At 26.7% G+C, this 15,957-nt stretch overlaps 2 protein-coding genes across 2 annotated transcripts; one reads left to right on the top strand and one right to left on the bottom strand.

Annotated features, from left to right (window-relative positions):
• Positions 1-2,036: 2,036 nt before the first annotated feature.
• On the bottom strand, positions 2,037-10,827 carry LOC112691219. The gene is made up of 8 exons (XM_025565368.1): positions 10,105-10,827; positions 5,200-8,861; positions 5,026-5,143; positions 4,813-4,892; positions 3,990-4,253; positions 3,615-3,834; positions 3,306-3,535; positions 2,037-2,532 (listed from the first exon to the last, which is right to left on the bottom strand). The coding sequence occupies exons 2-8, from the start codon at positions 8,840-8,842 to the stop codon at positions 2,114-2,116; spliced, it is 4,974 nt and encodes a 1,657-aa protein (XP_025421153.1). The 5' UTR covers positions 8,843-8,861; positions 10,105-10,827; the 3' UTR covers positions 2,037-2,113.
• A 2,599-nt stretch (positions 10,828-13,426) lies between these two features.
• On the top strand, positions 13,427-14,199 carry LOC112691218. The gene is made up of 2 exons (XM_025565367.1): positions 13,427-13,502; positions 13,603-14,199. The coding sequence occupies exons 1-2, from the start codon at positions 13,427-13,429 to the stop codon at positions 14,178-14,180; spliced, it is 654 nt and encodes a 217-aa protein (XP_025421152.1). The 3' UTR covers positions 14,181-14,199.
• The last annotated feature ends 1,758 nt before the right edge of the window (positions 14,200-15,957 follow it).

Raw genomic sequence — 15,957 nt, 5'->3', positions numbered from 1 at the left:
TTTAAACGATAGATCATTCTCAAAGTAGATACCTAAATCTTTGATAGAATTAACTCTATCCAAAGAGTGGTTATTTATTTGATATTGAAATATAATTGGATTTTTATTACGTGTGAAAGTTATTACTTGGCATTTATTAATATTTAGTGGAAGAAGATTTCGTTCACTCCATTGAAAAAAGTTATTAAGATTGAGTTGTAAACTATTTGCATCATTAATTGATTTAATATCGAAATATAATTTTGCATCATCTGCGAACAACAAAATATTAATGTTAGTATCAAGGACCGATGGGAGATCATTTATAAAAATTAAGAAAAGTAATGGTCCTAGATGAGAGCCCTGAGGTCACCGCATACTCATCTGAATAGTAAAACGAAATTTTTACTGATTGTGTACGATTAGTGAGATAAGAGTAGAGCCAATTAAGGAAATTGCCTCCAAATCCGAAAACTTTTAATTTATGGTATAATAATGTATGATTAACTTATTTTTTTTATTTATTAATTTAAATTTTGATAGCTAAATCCGGTAATAATGCCTTATCTTGAAAAACTTTTGAAAAACTGGGACATGATTTCATATACTGGTAATATCTCAGATTTTCTAGGACGAATGGCCACCTTAAAGTAAAAATTTAACCTTTGAATATTCTAATTACAAATTACAATGTGTAGTTGTTTATTAAGGTTTCTATATATTAACATACAAAAATTATAAAATTTAAATAGAATTTTATTAATAATCTATGTAATCAAATTCAGAAGGAAAGTGAATCATATACTTTTACTTTGATTAGACAGTTGATATGTAATATATATTCATAAATCGTTTAGATTTTTTTTTAATAACGTCAAGCCTGGGAACATTGATTAATTAATATTATGGAATATGATTTCATAAAAATCTAACCTATTAAAATGTATTTAATATGAGGATAAAACGGATATGTAGACCATAAAGTAATTGTTTTTAAAATAATGATTAAAATACATATATGATGAATTGTAAATACAGGACATACTTTAAATCAATGGGTTGTAATCCCAGATGATTATTAAGTTGCAAGATTCAGGAGAAACAAAAAAATAAAAGATATGCAAAAGGTTAAGAAATATTCAGGATAAAATAGTTACACAAGATACGGTTGAAAGTTATAATATAATGTTTAATATATAATAATTTAAGCTTAATAACAAAAAAAAATTATATAGGTCTTTCAAGGAGCCCGGTTTCAAGACCCTTGCTCATTAGTAACTACAAATTGCGTAATTCTTAACTAATATCCTTAACCCCCCTTCCTCCACTATTCTTAGAACATTTTAGATTTTGTTAATTAAATATTAATGTTAATAAACATTAATAATATAAACCCCTCAATTGGAGTTTAAAACACATAGGTAAATTACTAACATAGAATTGCCCCCAAAGAATTAAACGCAATTTGTGAGTATACAATTATCGACCTACAATATCAATATGAGATTAACTATAAAATAAAGTTATGAAATTTACCAAATGAACTTAATTCTAAACAAAAATGTTTTCTTAAATATTTTAATATCTTAATATCTTAACTTGAAAGAATTGTGTGTAGGACAAACACTATTTAAATCCTATTAAAACAGACGACAGAAATTATAATTCACAAAAAATTAATTTTCATAAAACAAATGTTTTGTTATAATGATAGACAAATATTTTAATTTTTGGAATAGTTTAAAATATAAGCTTTTCAGTATTTTTCCAATGGAAAATTATATTTTTTTTGGAAAATAAAAATCCTACTTCATAAGTAAGTATACATTTAATTACTATCTAAAATAATGATAAGTCAAATTTGATAAATGTTTATAATACCTGAAATTATTTTAACTTTAATTTACAGCTTACATTATATATCCAATGAATATAAAAAAAAAATGGTTTATTAAACTTATTTGTCATCATTAATTTTATTAGTTGTAATCAATTTTAGAAAAAAGTAAATTGATATCAACAAATGTACTTCAATTTTCAATTCAAGCTTATATTTTTTGTTTACTATAACAAAACGAAATCTAATAATTTTAAAATATGTGTCAACCTTAAAAAAGGAAAAATATATCAATACTTATGCATAATAAGGTTGAATTCCATTATTCATGACTTCCATAGTTTTAGTGCACAAATGAGAGAATCCCTGTAACTTTTTAGGTACTATGGTTTTTGTAATATTATGAAAAAGATCAAAAGGATCTTGTACTGCAAGACCTTCGCCGTGAAAATTTTCCTTTAATCGCATGGACCAGTTATAAGGTCTACCAATTCTTTTTTTATTAAATCCCATTAGGTCTGGACTTTCAACTGGGACTTTGTAAAAAATTTCTTTAGGCAAAGCTTTACCGATAGCTGGACATAAAACAAATTGCTTAAGTCTATTGAAGTCTGAATAGAATTTGAAGAAACCAAATAGTAAATCCCAACAAGGAATCTCAGGTACTATCCATATTTGTTTGGCTTTTTCAAGAGTACAAAAAGTACAATCCCAATCTAAAAAAGAAAAAATTAGTATAATTTAATTATATCATAATAATAATGGGGAGGATGGTGGGTAGCCTGCTTGTGGCCCTCCTTGTATATGTTATTATACATGCCGAAATCTAACAAATAGAAGCAATCATAATAACAAATCTAATACCACCACATAGGTGCTGATACCCAGCTCATCAAGCACATGCCATACAAAATAAATAAAAAAAATAATAATAAAAAGTAATATTAAAACTATATTTTTTAATTAATTTTTATATACAGCTTTAAATGGGTAATTATGTTTTACATTTTGTGAAAAATAAGATATTTTATAACATTTAAAATTAATTTTGTTTTATAAATAGAAAACACAAAGATTTTTACAAAAACATAAAAATTATTTTTTCTGTTAATTAGATGAAACATATAACTGTTAAATATTTTACATTGAACTTCAATTAAAATTAATTATTGAAAATGATAATTTATTACTACTCTCATAGATAAAGAATAAAATAGGATAGAGCATTCACGGCTTACATTCAAAATCACTAAGTTTTTACATTCTGAAATAAAATATTACTCAATTATATCCAAATAACAAATATTGAACCTATAGTTTATCAAATAAAAGTTAAGGTAAATGCAGAAATGATACGAATTTTTGATACAAGTACTAGTATTGAAACAATTTTTTTTTTTTTTTTTACTAGAGGACACAAAAATACATTAAAATATAAGTTTCAACTAATAAATTAAAAATATTAATTAAACATTTAATCCAGGTTTACCTTCTATAAACATTACATCTGATCCACTTAATTGTTCTGAGTAGTTTGCGTAACTTCTAAGCAATTTCAAAGGAGGCACAACATCTATAGTCATTAAGTAAAAGAGAACTAGCCATACTAAAGCATAGCTAGTAAACATACTTTGATTTTTTAAATCATTTTGTAATGCCCAACGTTTAACAACAGCACAAACAATCCAATGAACTCGTTTATCCAATGTCAGATATAACCTAAAATTAAAAATACAACAAGATACAAGTTTTTAAAAAAATTTAAATATTTTTTTTTTTGGTATGATTATGTAATCACCTGACTAATTTAGTGTTATGTGTACTGAGACCACTTTTGAAAGACAAATCACAATGGAGACCAGATGGAGTATGCAGAAATTTAACAATGGGCACTCGAGCTGCAGTTATTAGTTGTATATTTTTAAATTCACTTTGAGAACGAAATATTTTTCCAAAATAGCGTACTAAATCTTCTTGAGCATTTAAATCATGACTTAACTGACCACGAAAAGTATTAGCTGTAAAAATAAACAATAATTATAAATACAAATTGTCTTAATTATTATGCACATCATTAAATTTTTTACTTAAAAGTTATTTAAAATATTGAGAGTATAAAGTTTAAAATATCCTTATAATACAGTATAAATATTATAGTATTATGTATCATTACCAATATCAAAATACAAATCCACATCACTCTCTTTAAGAGCAAGACCTGACATACGCGATCCGAAAGCATATGTTTTACTGCCTAAGAAATATTGACCACTATAACGATGAATTGCATTTATTAACATAAATAATCTTTGAAACATATTAGGATTGGAAATTTCATTATTGATTGCCTCAAGTTGTTTGTTAATAGTTTTCATGAGTATTTCTTTATTTCCAAACTCTTGTTCTGTTATTCTATTCAATTCAGGTAATTTTTCCTCTGTAAAAAATTGTTCAAAAATATGAAATATATATATATATATATATATATATATGTTTTTAATATATTCCTCTGTTACATTGGAAGAAAACAAAATAATAAAAAATAATAATAATATAATAATATAATAAATAATAAGATAGATTTTATATACTTTTTAAAAAAAAAAAGTTTTTAAATATTTTTAATGATTAAATAATAAATAATTTTAGAGACATTTTATTTAAATATTTGGAACCATAATAAATTGAAACACTATATAATTGGTTAAATCTATGTTATAGATTAAGTGATTTTATTTTAATTTATCTAAAATATGGTCTATTCCAGAAAATATCTTAGACATTTTTTTTTTAATATTTAAATAATTTTAATTTTATTTATTTGACTTACTTTTATTATTATTTTTAAAATTTTCTATCATAACTAAATAATAATTACTTTTTTTCAATGTGTATACATTATCCCAAACATTTTAATGTTCATAATTTTTATAAAATTTAGTATTACAAAGAAAAATATTCATACATTAAACACCACTGTTATAGTGAAAAATTACCTTCAATCTGAACAGAAATGGTAAATTCATACGTCGCTTCTAATAATTCTTTATCTTTTATCATTTCATAAGCAGAAAACCTGTAAAATATGAATTAAATCTTAATTTAAACCTACACTGAAATGTATAATAACAAATAGGAACATTTGGCTTTATAGGAATAAATATTTAACTTAAAAATTTGAACTATTTTCTTTTACAATATATACTTACAATTTACGATAAATGATTATAACAGAGTTCTGTTTAGGATATAAACCAAAATATCCGTAAGCTGCAAAAATTTTCTTTAGTTCAACCCAACCATTTCTCCTATATTTTGATTTAGCTCCTAAAACAAATAACAATTTAAATAATACTTCAAATATAAATAATATACATAATTACCTTTAATTTCAAACACTATTTTTTGATGAGTTGTTTCTTTTTCAATATGTTTGCCATTAATTTTTACTTGCTTATCTGTTGTTAAAGGTCTAGCATCGTTTGATGATTTATTAATAACCGTATTACCTTTATTTTCTTTTATTTCAATAGCATTTTTAACATTGTTTGCAGAACATAATTTTCTAAAATCTGACATTTTTATGTGTTCAATTGTTCTATTATGTTCATCTAAATTATCAGATGGACCAATTTGATTTAGATTGCAAATATCACAGAACACACTTTTGTTCCCATCCATAATATTTGAATGGGATTTTAAAATATGATCATCCCAAATTGTCTGTACTGAAGTAATAAGATCACAAGGTAAACAATAATTTACAGTCTGTAGAGTTATTTCTTGGTTTTGATTAAGCATATCATTTAACATTTTAATTTTCTGATCAAAAAAATTACAATAACTATGAGTATTAGATTTTAAAAGAGTATTACTATCTTGTTTAGAGTTAGTTTTGAAAAGAAGTGCATCTATTGCATGTGATTCATCATTCACATGATCATTTGATGCTCCAAATGTGTTACTATCTTGTTGAATATTTGATTCATCCATCTTCAAACTTGTGTCATATTGAATATTTGATTCTTGAGAATATTCATCTATTGCTTTAATTGTTGGATATATATCATCAATGTTAACTTTAGGTTTTTTTAAAGATAATTCATTCAACCTTATAGATAATGAATTAATTTCATTATTAGATTCTTCAAGTTGATAGTTATTATTTCCTATTTTTTGAATATCTCCAAAAGTAGTTTCTGTGTTACAAATAGATTTTGTTTCAGAAGTTTTTTGCAATAGAGAATCATTTACTTTCAAATCATTGGTACATTTTAATGATTTAAATACTCTTAGCATTGAATGAAAGCGATTGCTATAATGTTCAAACATATGTTTTCGTTGTCCAAACATTAAAGTTTTGCAAATTTTACAATAATGATCCATGCAAAGACTCTTGGAAGAATTAATATGCTTTTTATCATTGATGTGTAATTTCCATGTACATAAATCCATACATAAATAATCACAAACGAAACAAAAAAAACCAATGTTTTGTGTTGCATCATATAGTTCTTCATTTGTAACAAATTTAATTAAATAAGCATAAAGTTTATAAGGTTTAGGAACATCTTTGATTTCATTTCTTCTGTATTCTAAACTCATCATTATATGCTCAGGAGTACATTTGTGTCTTTCATAAACAGTGCTTGAAGAGTAAAATTCAATTTCACAATATTTGCAATAAAATAATTCAACAAGATCTGATGCAACTGATGCATGACTATCTGTATTCAAATGATTAAAATTATCAGATGCTTTAAATATTTTGTTACATGGCTCACAGTAACATGAAATATCATAAACCTTACATGCAATATTTTCCCTTGACAATTGTTTTTCTATTAACAAAGTTTCTAATGACATGTTCATAGTGGTTGTCTTATGTTTATTATTTAAATGTAATTCAATAGCATTAATTTTTCCATATAGTAAAGTATTACAACTTGTACAAAAATATGAGCGTAAGTAATACATTTCTGTTTTTACATGAGAAATTGCATGTTTTTCCCATAAATCATAGTTATTAGAGTAAAATTGGCATTCTAAACATACAAAATTATCTATACATTTTTTTGAGATATTTTTATTAGAATCTTGGTAACAAATCAATAAATGATTAAGAAGAGCAATCTCAGTGAGGTCAACTGGATCATTACATTCTTTACAAACAACTTTAATTTCATCTTCAAAATATGTGAACCAGTTTAAAAATGGTTTGAAATAAATCTGTGCTTGATTTTCAATTATTTCCAATGAATTTTTAGAAATACAAGGTTTTTGATCTTCATTTTGTAATGCAACTATTTTTTTAGAATTAGACATTGGTGATGTTTTTTGTTCTAAAAGTTGGTTATTGACAGAAGCATATTTTAAAATAATATGTTCACTTGATAATCCATGTTTGATGAATAATTTATCATTTTCAATACAAAAAAATTCAGTTTTACAAGGATAACAAACTATTCGCTTTAATTTAGTCTTGTGACTTTTATTCCAATGATTTGAATTAGAATTCACTTCAGCATATGTTTCACAATCTTCACAATAGTAAAAGTCTTTGCTTTTCTCATCTTTGTTAATACGTTGAAAGTTAAAAGCCATAAACATAGAGAGCTTATTTTCAGAATGATTTGGATGAATATCTTGATGTTCTCTTACATAATGTGAGTTACCATAACAATGTAATGAACAAAGTTCACATGTATACGAGACTAGATCACTTTTATCATAACATTTTATTAAATGACTAAATAAAATTAAATGTTCCTTCCACTGTTTAAAATCTGTTACAGTTATATCGCAAACTGCACAAAAATACAATTTTATTGTTGTTAAATATTTTCTGCCAAAATTTGATTTATAAATACATTCATCAGCCAGATGAACAGTTATTGCTTTTTCATTGGGAAACATTTGAAACTTGCAATCATTACAAGTAGCTTTTTCATTATCAATAGAAAATCTATTTAAAATTATTGGAGGCAGTTTCAAATTACATATAGATTCAAGTTTTTCATTGGATTTAGCTCTTAAACGATCCAACATGATATGTTCACTTGATAACAAATGATAGTTATATATATCTTGACTACATATAAAATATATTGAACATGAATCACACTTAAAATGTTTAGTTTTTTTGTGAATGTGGTTTTGTGGATTACAATTAATTGTAGAAGATGAATATTTTTTACAGGGAGCACAAAATGTCCATGATATAAGATTTTTACGATCAACAAATATAAAATCATAAAAAATGTCTTTCATGCAATTAAAAATGCATGGTAATCTAGATGAGTCTTTATGGATATTTTTGCAGTGGTTTAAAATCCATTCCTTGTTTCCAAAAAATACAGATTTACAACCACGACAAACATATGAAACATAATTATTGTTGATCATACATTTCTGCATATGACAATAACTAACCGTATGAGACTTCCAATCTTTTAACTTTCTAAATAATTTGTCACAAATCAAACATTTAAATTTGTAAAAATATTTCATATTTTCTTCATTTTTTTTTTTGCATTCAGAAGCATGTTTAGTTAATATTGAAATATCATGAGAAAATAAACAATGACAAAAATGACAACTGACCAAATCTATTTTTTCATCATACTTAAATTGAATTAGTTTTCCCTGGCCTACAATATCTTCACAATGATTTTTCTTATTTTCGATAAGATTTTGATCAGAACTTATATTATGAAATGGAAGCTTATTAACTTTAGATTGATCATTTTTTTCTAAGTACATAGATGGAACAGAATTTGAACTTTTAGAATATTTACATTTTTGAGTAGTATCAATACACAAGATAGGTGTAGTTTTTGATTTTGAAATGACTATATTTTCATTAGATGGTTCAATTTCTAATTTGTTTTTAATCATATTTAGCTCAATTCTGTTATTATCGGCTATTTTTGAAGTTACCTGATTGGGTTTGGCGTTCTGAAAAATAATTTTCTTCTTTTGTTTTCTATGTTCCACCAAATGATTGGTTCCTGCTGTATTTTCCATGAGTTATAAATGTTTTGATCTAAAACAAAGAAATAACCAATTTATAAATTTGATAAAAATGATTTACAATCATTTCAAATTTGAATAGTATAAACATCAATCAGAAACTCAACAAACTAAAAGAGGAATTGATGTCAACATTTAATCTTTCAACCATTTTTAATGATTTAAAATCCTTCTCTTAATGTATATGTTCATACTTAATAATACTACTAATAATGTAATGAAGTATAATCCATATTCAAATTGATATGATCCCGTAAAGTATGACTACCTAACTTAATAAAATAAATAATAAAATAGATTGATCAAAGAATTATAATACAAAAATACAAATCTTATAAAAATTCTCATAATAAAATACTTTTTTATATGTTAGTATTAAGCATTAACATTTAAGAAACCTATACAAAATCAATAATAATGTTTCAAAAATTTCATCCTTAATAACTGATAAAATTATTCTTTCATTTGTCATATATGCGCTGAGCTCTTTTGACAATTACAAAAAGAATAAAGGTTTACTTAATAATTATCAACAAAAAGAAAAAAAATAATAAAAATAATAACAAAGAATTAAGAACTAATTATATAGTGAATAAAGATTTTGTTATAAAGCAATGATATTGATAACTTAAGAAATATCGACTTACCAAAACTATGTGGACCAATCTACATAAAATAAAAACTTGACAGTTACAAGACAAAATATAATTGAATTATTCAAATGAAAATAATAATATATGAGAAACACCTAATGTTGTGTTTACAAACTTGCACAACCATAATATGAAACATATTGTTTATTGATATAAGCCTTTATAATACAAGTAAATTAACGTTACCTGGGTTATAAGTTACAATGAAACTAATTAATGAATTTACTTTTGTTTGAACAAAATTTTCACAGATAAGAAATTGTTGTTTGTGTACAATGTACTTGTTGCTCATTACACACAAATATATAATTAGCACATTAAAATACCTACAAATGTTATATTTCCCAGAGAATGAAAATTTGACACCTGAACGAACTATGTGCTTAATATCCAAAAACTTTTTGATAAAAAATTAATGAATAATATGGAATCACAGCAAACCGTATTTTTATTTATTTACTTACTTTATAGTAAAAAGCTAAGGACGTAAATAAAATACTAGAAACGACGTACTCAGACATCAATAATAAAATGTGTCGAAGTGTTCACGCCTTGAGGCTGATGGTGTAACAACACGATAATTATATAGTTATGTATATTTACCAAAGCTGTCCGTGTTCTGCAGTAAGAAGCATAGGGGATCAGGATTGAGCACTCGTCATTGGATTGGTGTCGTCAATAATTTAGAACAACTGTTTGATGCAAGTAACTATCTATAATTTATCGAATCACTAAAGCAATAATGCCCACAATCCAATAAAACAAGACTTGAACAACTAGACCACAGATTAATCTCCGTGTTTATTAGCTACGATTTAATTTGGAAATTGAAAGTCTAACACTGTTATCAGATAACGTTCCATCACCACTACAACCGCCACGGTTCAGTTACAAACACATAGGAAAAATAAAAAACTATGCATGGTGTTTATAGATTTAGAATAGGCGTATGACAGAGTGCTAAGAGAAATTTTAAAGTGGGTATTAATGAGAAAAAAGGTCTCAAGGATATGTATGAAGGCTCGATTACTAGTGTCAAGAGAATGTATGGAGTAGCAAAATATTTTAATGTAGGAGTAGGTGTACTATTTGTTTTTTGTGGTAATGGATGAAGTTACAAAAAAGTTAGAATAAGGAACAAATATGTGAGAGGTAATATCGGTGAAGCGTCGATAGTGGACAAAATAAGAGAAAATAGACTGAGATTGTTTGGGCATGTGATGAAATGAGAGAAAACATAAGTACCTATTAAAAGTGGTTATGAAAATGAACGTTGAAGAGAAAAGAGAAAGAGGAAGACCAAAAAAGTGATGGGTGGATACGGTTAAGAATGAAATAAGGGCTATTGATGTGTGGGTAGGGGGTGTAGAAAATCGAGAAAAGTAAAGAATTAGAACAAAGGCGACGGACCCCAAACAGTTGGGAGAAAGGTGAGGGAGAAGAGAGAGAATATTTAAAAAATGTGGACAATTAATTGTGTTTCACTCAGTCTTTCAAAAAATTATCAACTAGATGACAAAATATTTTCACTGGACGACATTTGTGTCTAACTAGTTTCAAGAATGCACTGAGCCTCAAATGTTTATGAACTTAAAATAACTGTAATAGACAGAGGCACACACAGGATTTTTTTCGGGGGGGGGGAAGATAAAAATATAACACGTTTTACAATTAACAAAATTATGCAAATCCTTAATATATTTTGACTTAAATAATAGCATTGATGATAGAATAGACTATTCTAAAATATAAATTAAAATTAAAACTAAAAAAAAACCAGAAAACAATTTTCAATTTCTTTTTTTTAGAATAGACTATATACTCCAAGTTGTAATGATGTTGTTTAATCGTCTATTCATTTTTTTTGACAACCCAATTTTACACAATTAAATTTTTTTTAAAAAGAAGGGTTAGTTAGGTGGGTAATTTAATCTATTAATCGGAGCAGATTAGTTTTTAGTGTGTGTCACCATTTATATTCCGATTTACAAATATTAACAAATACATGTTTTGAGTATCAGTTAATATATACGATTTTACATTAAGTAAAATCAATCACAAAATTACAAAGAAGATTTATAACTTCAGGAAATAGATAAATTATTGTTATTTTGATGTCAATTGCTTATCAGGGACAGGAATTATATAGGTAATCGATATTAATTCTAAACAGTAGCGCACAAAGGTATTTTGAAAGCATATACAACTAACAAAAGTTACCCATCCACCCACCCACAAATTGCATATTTTCTTACCATAATGTTGGGTTTCCAAGTAAAAAAACCCTTCCCACCATCCTCGAGAAAACATGCAGTTGCATCACTTGCTAACCTGTCTGGGCGCCACTGATTCTAAATAATTTTCACACATCTTACTTTGGATCATATATTAATAAACAAATAAATATTGAAATTAATAAATATTTCATAATTGGCGAGCACCGAAATTAAAATTTAGGATTTGTAAAGTGTCGTGACGCTACTGCTCGCCATTAGTAATCGATACAGCTTTTGAGGCAAATGCATTTTTTTTCTATGTAAAAAAAATATATAAGTATATTTTTTAAAATTTTTTAATTAATTAATTGAGAATTAATTAAGCGAAGAAGGCTTTTCAAAATAAAAAACACTTATTGACCAATAATAATGTATCCTTACAGACAAGAAAAAAGCTCTTAAAAATATAAGTGTGGAGTATTGCCCTATATGGATATGAAACTTGGACAATTAGTAAAGAAGAGAGAAACAAACTCGAGACCTTCGAAATATGGTGTTATCGAAAAATGTTTAAAATGGATTGAAAAGGTAACAAATGAAGCAGTATTAAGTAGAGTTAAAAAAAAAACGACAATTGTGGCATAGTATTAAAGTTAGAAGAGACAAAATAATAGGGCACATATACGCCATGATAGTTTAACGAAAAATGTCATAGGTTATATTGGAAGAGGAAGGTCCAGGATGGAATATGTGAAACAAATCATGATTGACATGGGAAAGGATAGCTACAAGGAACTTAAGGAATTAAGTTACAATAGGGAAGAATGGAGAACCGCTGCAACTCGTTTGCGCACATTCAACATTTTTACCTGAAAATCGAAGACTCGTTTGCGCACGACGAAATCAGTTGTTTACCTGAAAATAAATAACACATTCACACACATGACACGTAAAGTTTCAGTGGGTATGGACAATGAATATGGTACAGTAGTGACTAGTGTGTTATCGACGTAAACTTAAATATGACGTAGAAATTTCTAATATTTTTGAATCTTAGTGAGGAGAACAATTTTTTAATATTGATAATTATAAATTTAGTGAATACCGTGTTTTAATGAGTGGATGTTCAAATTTTAGATGCACTATGAAGAAATGTTCTGCCAGTGTTATTGTTAATAGTTCAAACAAATTAATAAAAGTATCCAACTTTCATAATCATGAGGAGTATAATAATCAAAGATAATAAACAAACGAGTTCTGACTCTAGGGATTTTCATTACTGGTAGCCAAAATATATGTGCGCAATCGAGTTGTGCATTTTTGCGCAAACTAGTTATAAAAAAGGTAAATATGCACAAACGAGTTGTAGCATGGAGAACTGCAGCAAACTAGTCAAACGACTCAAGACACAAAGACAATATATTAGAGATGTGTCGTTCATGAATGAACTAGTCCAATTGAACTATTCACCCAAGTGACCGGTTTCGTACTAGTTCACTTTTGATGAACGACTCGTTCACCGTTCACTTCATGAGCTAGTACCACAGATATGTATAATAAACTAGATTGCTAACTGATGATAAGATGTGAAGCCATTATCCGCCATTTTAATCGAGGCCAATGTAGATTTTGCCTTATCAATTTTTATTATTAATTGTCAGTTGTGCATTTATTTAGAAATTATAATAGTTTATACTATATTTCCAATCATGCCATATAAATGCTGTGTTGATGGATGCCGTAGCAAGGACGGGGTTGTTGGTTCAACTACGAAATTATTTAGGTAATTAAATACTCAACACATAAATCATGTCACCTCACGAAGATTCTCTTTTTTTAATTAAATGGAAATATAAAGCACCAGAACAAAATTTAGAAAATGAACTTGATATTTCATTGTTAGCAGAACAGTACAATAAATTAGATTTTAATAGCATCACTGAAAATATATTATATTACATATGTGGATATATTGTTAAAAAACTAATCCCAACTTTAAAATGTGATGGTTGTATTGAAGCCATTACAGAACCATTAATTGAAAATGATCACATTTATCAAAATAATGCCACACCAAAAAATTTTACAATTATGAAAAACATAGGTGGTTTGAAGTATGCTTCTGATGGGGTGTACAAAATTGTTAAATTGACAGAAACATTATTTAAAACTATTATGGTGGATAAAAAACAAATGTTTATTAAAAATATGGATTTAAAAATTATGATAAGTGTACAAAACTCATTAGCGACAAACGCTATACTATTTCCAGAATGTGATACTTGCTGGAATTCAACAGATTTATTGGCAAGACCTCACAAAATTGACATTATAAACAAAGTAACCAAAACCTACCTTAAAGTGAGATTATATTCTTATAGTAATATAATAACATCCTCGATTATGAAAACTGCTAGTAAACAACAGAAACTCAGTAAAACCACTTTATTTTATAACATGTAAAAATTGTTAACCTATCAGAATAAACTATGTTAATAATTGTTATTTATATTTAGATGGAAAATTTATATAAATGAGAAAAATAAAGTGCAATAAAAATGTTTTTTGTTTGGATACTTGTTCTATAATTAATTAATTTTTTTTATCAGTTTCTTTATCAAACAAATCTAAGGCTGTGATAAAGCCCATAGGCCTCGAATTAAATGGCTGCCGTCTGCTTCAACTAATCACATGAGTAAGATGCAACAGTTAGCAATCTAGTTTATTATACATATCTGTGCCTAAGCCCAAAAAAAAAAGCTATAAATGTTTTGACGTATAAAATGTATCTTATAATTATAATCATATCAGTCGTGTGCGACCGAGATATAGAGTATAATAAATTATCATTGATAATATACAATTCTATATTATTATATTGTAGAGATGGGACTTATCGTTAATTAAGGTGAACTAGTTCATCGTTCATATATTTGACGATTCGTTCGTATGAATACGTATCAAAGAATTGTTCATGAACGAACTAGTTCAATAATTATTATTCCGTATCAACGAATCGTTTATGAATGATTAAGGTACTATCCACAGATATGTATAATAAACTAGATTGCTAACTGTAGCATCTTACTCATGTGATTAGTTGAAGCAGACGGCAGCCATTTAATTCGAGGCCTATGGGCTTTATCACAGCCTTAGATTTGTTTGATAAAGAAACTGATAAAAAAAATAAATTATTTATATTTCCATTTAATTGAAAAAAGAGAATCTTCGTGAGGTGACATGATTTATGTGTTGAGTATTTAATTACCTAAATAATTTCGTAGTTGAACCAACAACCCCGTCCTTGCTACGGCATCCATCAACACAGCATTTATATGGCATGATTAGAAATATAGTATAAACTATTATAATTTCTAAATAAATGCACAACTGACAATTAATGATAAAAATTGATAAGGCAAAATCTACATCGGCCTCGATTAAAATGGCGGATAATGGCTTCACATCTTATCATCAGTTAGCAATCTAGTTTATTCACAGATATCTATATTATACTGGATAACGAACTACCGATGTTTTCCATTGAGAGAAGTGAAGCCCGGGGACGCAAGATTATCATACGTCCGCCATGTTTTCGATTGGCAAAACAATATTACTTTACACTTTATAAAATAGTTGAACACACTAAATTATTAAATTAAACATTTTTCATTACGTTTAATCAAAATTAAATTTCATTATAGAATTGAGAATATTAATTTAAAATTACACTATTGATTATTTACATAATGTATATAATATATATTGATTATATTATACTCGTAATCAATGAGTAAAAAAAAATATAAAGAAAATAAAGAAAATTACATATTTAAATACACAAAACCATATCACTATACTTACTATATTTAGTTTTAACTATTATATATATATATATATATTAATTAAAATAAATGTTTATATACTGATATACTGTAGTAGGGTTTGTTTTCCAAGTTTGGTTACTAACCTTAGCGCAATTGATTGAAAAGCCTGAATTGGCCTGGTGTTCGAGGGACTTGCTGGACCCCAGATTGCTATTCCATAAGACCAGATTGGTCTTATGATTGACTTATATGTAATAAGTTTGTTTTGGAGTGTTATTTTGGAGTTTAGGAGTGGTTGGAGGAGGTGAAGTCTGTTGTTCGATGATTTTCTTATAGGTGGGGGCCCCAAGTTAGTCTTTTATCAAGCATTATGCCTAAGTACTTAATTTTGGTTTGGACAGGGATGGGGGCGT

This window comes from Sipha flava, unplaced genomic scaffold (genome assembly GCF_003268045.1).
Source record: "Sipha flava isolate LNK unplaced genomic scaffold, YSA_version1 576_pilon_pilon, whole genome shotgun sequence".
In the NCBI taxonomy this organism is placed as follows: domain Eukaryota; kingdom Metazoa; phylum Arthropoda; class Insecta; order Hemiptera; family Aphididae; genus Sipha; species Sipha flava.
Note: the sequence above shows the minus strand (reverse complement) of the source record. Positions and strands in the feature narration are given on the sequence as shown.